Consider the following 5,755-nt stretch of genomic DNA (forward strand, 5'->3'; position numbering starts at 1 on the left):
TGGAGAGGGAGGGCTGGGAGTCCCCAATGTCGAGTGGACCTACATAGCCACCAGGCTAGCCCACCTGCTCCACATGCTGAACAATGACGATGCCACTGTCAGAGAAATGGCCAGGGCCTCTCTCCTGCTGGATCTACGCAGAAGGAAGATCCCCCTGGCCAGCGCACACCAGAACGACTTCCTCGGCTTCAGGAGGAAAGACTGGGAAACTGGATTCCCAGGCCAAGGGCTTCGGGGTCTGGTCTGACTGGCCGGATCTCAATGACCTCTGCAACCAGACTGGAGTTCAGCTAAGATGGACAGAACTTAACACACAGACAGAAGTCCCTGTCTCTGATGAGGTGATCACAGACCCCTGTGTGATTGTGAAGGCCGACATCACAACACCGCAGGAAGAGACTGTCGGACTGCACAGAGACTCTGCAAGGAGGGTTCTGCTCAGCCTGAAGCAGTCTGAGATCAGGCAGCACTGGTGTGGACTCAGACTACAGGGAAAGCTAGCTTGTTTGGAGTTCGCTGACCACTCAGTCTCACACTCAGTGTTTAAGAACGCCGCTGTTGGTGAGGATGTTTTGAAATTCACCATCAAAGCATGACTGCAGGTATTACCGACCAAGTACAATCTGTCCACCTGGTATCCCCACACTCACAGTCCATTTTGTTTAAACCATCAGGATTCACAACACCTAGAATCCATTGCACACATAACAAATGGATGTAATGCATACAAACACCTGTACATAGCTCGTCATGACCGTATTGTGGACATTGTGTCTGATACAGTACAACATATCTTACCATCTAGCGCAGCTATGTACAAGCATGCCAGAGTGTTACCAGAGTGGTTTGGTTTTACCAATGACGTTTTTGCCAACATCCCAAATACACCTGATGTTGTCTTTGTTGACACCAGCCACAAGGAGGTGCTGATTGTAGAAGTAGGCTGCCCCTTTGACCTGTACATGGACCAGACTTTCCAGGACAAGTATATCAAATAACAACCACTACTTGGTACGATAACCAGCTTTGGGTACAAATGTAAATTCAGTATACTTGTGTTTGGAAGTCTGGGCCATGTATATAAATGCACCATGAGGGGTCTGAGAATTGCTGCAATGACTAAAAGAAAGGCCAAACAGGCCAAATGTTGCTCTGTCTCGGCTATTATTGGCAGCTTGGCCATGTGGAGAAGGAGGTGTTATGTGTACCCTTGAGTGTTCAGTGCTGCTTAGCCCCGAAATATTTGATTCCCTGTTTGTGTAATATGATTTGTGGAACCAAATAAAGTATTCAAATGTGGTGTGTATGGTGTGTATATGGGGTGTATACTCACAGCTCCCGCCTTCCTAGCCACAGCTACAGCGTGGTCCATAGCTTCCTGCCAGGGGTCGGCCATGTTGCTTTTGGTGTGTTGTTATGGTAACTAATGAAAACCTGTAAAATGTATAAAATAAAATAAAAACACAGGAAAAATGCAATGAGTACACCTGGTTTCCACTTCCTGGTTCGGGGATGATGAAATGTGTTGCTGTTAGGAAGTTACAGAGGAATCTGAAATGTGAAACATTATTGCGAAACCGCCGCGATGACATAATGACTGTGACATCTTAGATGACATGCGTGTGCTTTATGTATTCAAACCAGAAAGTCACCTTGTGTGAGGGACAGAAAGACTGTGATCTTAGAATGATAAGGTTCTATCTCCGTTTAGGGCAGTTCAGAGATATTGAGCATCAAAGTTTGTACATTCCATTATGTTCTGTGAGATGGAACCTTTGTATTTTATTAATTACTAACTCAAAAATGTCAACATTTAAAAAAATAACCACACAGGCATTAATAAACACCTAATGGATCAGATTATGTAAAAAAAACTCACACATTTTGACAAAAATGGAGATAGAACCTTATAATTCTAACGTCACGAGATGCACAAAACACAGAGAGTATGAGGTGAGGTAGGTGGGTGTCGATGCACCAGATGAGAAATGTTATAATTATGAGTGTCTCAGAGCTCAAAGCTACCAGGCCTGCGGGCGCGACACAGTGACACACCCATGTCAGAAGAGAACGGTGTTGCCTAACACTTCCCTGGCTGGTGGCAATATAATTTGCCCCATGAGAATTTTACGGTTTCCTGAGAACTGGCAGTACTCACAGTTTGTTTTTACAAGCATCTTAAGAATGCACGTTTACTGTGCATGTTCCTCTCTGAAGTAATAATAATAATAATAATAATAATGCATTTTATTTGTATTGCACTTCTAATTAAAAAAGAATCTCAGAGTGCTAACAACTGTAAAAACATAAGTTAAAACAAAAACAACCTCAAAACATAATAAGTTAAAAACAAAACAACCTAAAAACATAATAAGGTAAAAACATAGTAAAAAAAACAAACAAACATAAATCACAAGAATGAACACAGGTTCAGTAGATTTAGAGATGGATGGGGTTTTTGGCTGAGTACTTTAAATGATTTTGACTAATCATACAGTATGGACAAAAATCACCTATATTCCACCCCCCCCCCCCCCCCCCCCCCCCCCCAAATATCTTTCCAACCATATGAAGATAACCGTGACCTATTCACTAAGTAAACACTGGTAATCTTTGTTGAATGAATTCCATCAGTTTCTACCCCAGCCAGACTTCCACCCCAGATGAACTCAGTTCTTTCTGCACATTCTGTTTTCCTTAGCAGCCCCAGATGAACGCGCTACAGGTCTGTGTTCTGTAGTCAGAGATGTGGATTGACAATCTCACCAACTCTGTACAGAGACACTCACAGAACCCACTGTAGCAGGCCTAGTCATAGTGTGTTGCAATAATAAAACATCACGTTTACTTTAAATTTGTTTTATTTATTTAAATGCAATAACCCATCATGCACGACATCTGCACATCTGCAAACCGCTGTACTGTAATTCGTCCCTTGAGCAATGTACATCAATAAATAAACTTACCTTTAAGAAAGTGAGGTTGGGGAAGGTGTCTCGGGGAAGATAGTCGCTGGATGCTTCCTGTGCCTTCTTGTGTATATAAAGCTCAAGTAAGAGCTGCTACTGGAGGCATTAAATAGCTGGCAGGGCATGATGAACAGGAAAAGTACCAGATCCGCCCTCCTCCGACACATTTCCTCACAGACAGACAGCCCAATGAGCCCATCTACAAAAAAAAAACGCAGGTTCTCGTTAAAAGAAACAGAGACCTGCAGAAACATGACGCGCAGGAGGGGAGAGCGCTTCTGACAGATCAGGTGACATGGAAATGTAGCTATGTATGATGAGATCCGTTTTTCACATGTGCATTTTGTTGTGGGCTACTCATACACAATAATTGTATCTCCATCATCATATTCTGCTCATTCTAAACGTGGATAGGACATATGGACACATTCACACGTTGTGCGTAAAGCGCGTCAATGTTTGAACCATCCACCTCTCCATGAATCACCCAGACGCACCCAGACACACCCTGGAGTTCCGACTTGTCTTGTCAAGACCCCTGCTGCTATATAATATATGTTATATCTATCGATAACATGTTCTGCATGCAACAAGATAAATAACAGATTTTTTAAATGAATTATTGTTTCAAGTGTCATATTCACTTCGTTCCTCTGCTACAGGTTCTGCGCATCGTTTTGTAATAAAGGTTTGTTATAATGCATGTCAGGCCTACATGTGAATGAAACCTTTCTGTTCGTCTTGTATTCTGTCGGTAGAACCACGTGACGTTAGAATTATAAGGTTCTATCTCCATTTTTGTCAAAAGTTAGTTTTTTACATAATCTGATCCATTAGGTGTTTATTAATGCCTGTGTGGTGTTATTTTTTTAAATGTTGACATTGTTTTGTTAGTAATTAATAAAATACAAAGGTTCCATCTCACAAAACATAATGGAATGTAAAAACGTTGACGCTCAATATCTCTGAACTGCCCTAAACGGAGATAGAACCTTATCATTCTAAACGGAGATAGAACCTTATCATTCTAAACGGAGATAGAACCTTATCATTCTAAACGGAGATAGAACCATATCATTCTAAACGGAGATAGAACCTTATCATTCTAAACGGAGATAGAACCTTATCATTCTAAACTCACGACCAGGTAAGACCCTGGGTTAGCAATCTGTTTTGCGAGGGTGACCTGGCAAGAAGGCAAGGCCAGTTTATTTGTAGAGCACATTTCATACAACAGGTGTAAAGTGCTTTACATACAGCATAAAAAAAACATCATAAGGAGGATAGTAAGAAAATGAAAAAAATAAAATAAAAATAAAGATGTTATATATGCTGAACCTTGAAATAATAAACCTGCCTTGCCTTTTGAATGCTTTGTTGTTAAACTGATTGGCCCTCAACCCCCCCCAGACACCCCCCTGTATTCACCTCAGAAGCGTCTGATCTCTTCACCTCCATCAGCCCATCCACCTCTTCCACTCTCCTCCTCTGAGACATGAACATTTCAACACCAATGACACCCTCTCCTCTCCCCCTCTCCTCTCCTCTCCCCCTCTCCTCTCCTCTCCCCCCTCCTCTCCCCCTCTCCTCTCTACCTCTCCTCTCCCCCTCTCCTCTCCCCCCCTCCTCTCTACCTCTCCTCTCCTCTCCTCTCCCCCCCTCCTCTCTACCTCTCCTCTCCTCTCCTCTCCCCCTCTCCTCTCCCCCCCTCCTCTCCCCCTCTCCTCTCCTCTCCTCTCCCCCTCTCCTCTCCACCTCTCCTCTCCCCCCCTCCTCTCCCCCTCTCCTCTCTACCTCTCCTCTCCCCCTCTCCTCTCCTCTCTCCCTCTCCTCTCCCCCTCTCCTCTCTACCTCTCCTCTCCTCTCTACCTCTCCTCTCCCCCTCTCCTCTCCTCTCCCCCCCTCCTCCCCCCCTCTCCTCTCTACCTCTCCTCTCCTCTCCTCTCCCCCTCTCCTCTCCCCCTCTCCTTTCCCCCCTCCTCTCTACCTCTCCTCTCCTCTCCCCCCCTCCTCTCCCCCTCTCCTCTCCCCCTCTCCTCTCCCCCTCTCCTCTCTACCTCTCCTCTCCTCTCCCCCTCTCCTCTCCCCCTCTCCTCTCCTCTCCCCCTCTCCTCTCCTCTCCCTCCCCCTCTCCTCTCCACCTCTCCTCTCCCCCTCTCCTCTCCCCCTCTCCTCTCCCCCCCTCCTCTCCCCCTCTCCTCTCCCCCCTCTCCTCTCCTCTCCCCCTCTCCTCTCCCCCCTCTCCTCTCCCCCCCTCCTCTCCCCTCCCCTCTCCTCTCCCCCCTCTCCTCTCCTCTCCCCCTCTCCTCTCCCCCTCTCCTCTCCCCCCCTCCTCTCCCCCCTCTCCTCTCCTCTCCCCCTCTCCTCTCCACCTCTCCTCTCCCCCTCTCCTCTCCCCCCTCTCCTCTCCTCTCCCCCTCTCCTCTCCCCCCTCTCCTCTCCCCCCCTCCTCTCCTCTCCCCCTCTCCTCTCCCCCTCTCCTCTCCCCCCTCTCCTCTCCTCTCCCCCTCTCATCTCCTCTCCCCCCCTCCTCTCCCCCTCTCCTCTCCCCCCTCTCCTCTCCTCTCCCCCTCTCCTCTCCTCTCCCCCCCTCCTCTCCCCCTCTCCTCTCCTCTCCCCCTCTCCTCTCCTCTCCCCCTCTCCTCTCCACCTCTCCTCTCCCCCTCTCCTCTCCTCTCCCTCCCCCTCTCCTCTCCACCTCTCCTCTCCCCCCTCTCCTCTCCTCTCCCCCTCTCCTCTCCTCTCCCCCTCTCCTCTCCACCTCTCCTCTCCCCCTCTCCTCTCCT

General features: G+C 47.5%; 1 protein-coding gene across 1 annotated transcript in view; it reads right to left on the reverse strand.

Annotated features, from left to right (window-relative positions):
• Nucleotides 1–3,030, reverse strand: part of LOC308172724 (inositol monophosphatase 1-like) — an 11,370-nt gene extending 8,340 nt beyond the window's left edge. Inside the window, exons 1-2 of the mRNA XM_080547671.1 lie at nucleotides 2,967–3,030; nucleotides 1,334–1,434 (exon numbers count right to left, since the gene is read on the reverse strand). Coding sequence (XP_080403797.1) covers nucleotides 1,334–1,396 — 63 coding nt within the window. The 5' untranslated portion in view covers nucleotides 1,397–1,434; nucleotides 2,967–3,030. The remainder of the gene's footprint in view (nucleotides 1–1,333; nucleotides 1,435–2,966) is intronic.
• Between the last annotated feature and the right edge of the window lie 2,725 nt (nucleotides 3,031–5,755).

This window comes from Nansenia antarctica (genome assembly GCF_963989245.1).
Source record: "Nansenia antarctica genome assembly, chromosome: 17".
NCBI lineage: Eukaryota > Metazoa > Chordata > Actinopteri > Argentiniformes > Microstomatidae > Nansenia > Nansenia antarctica.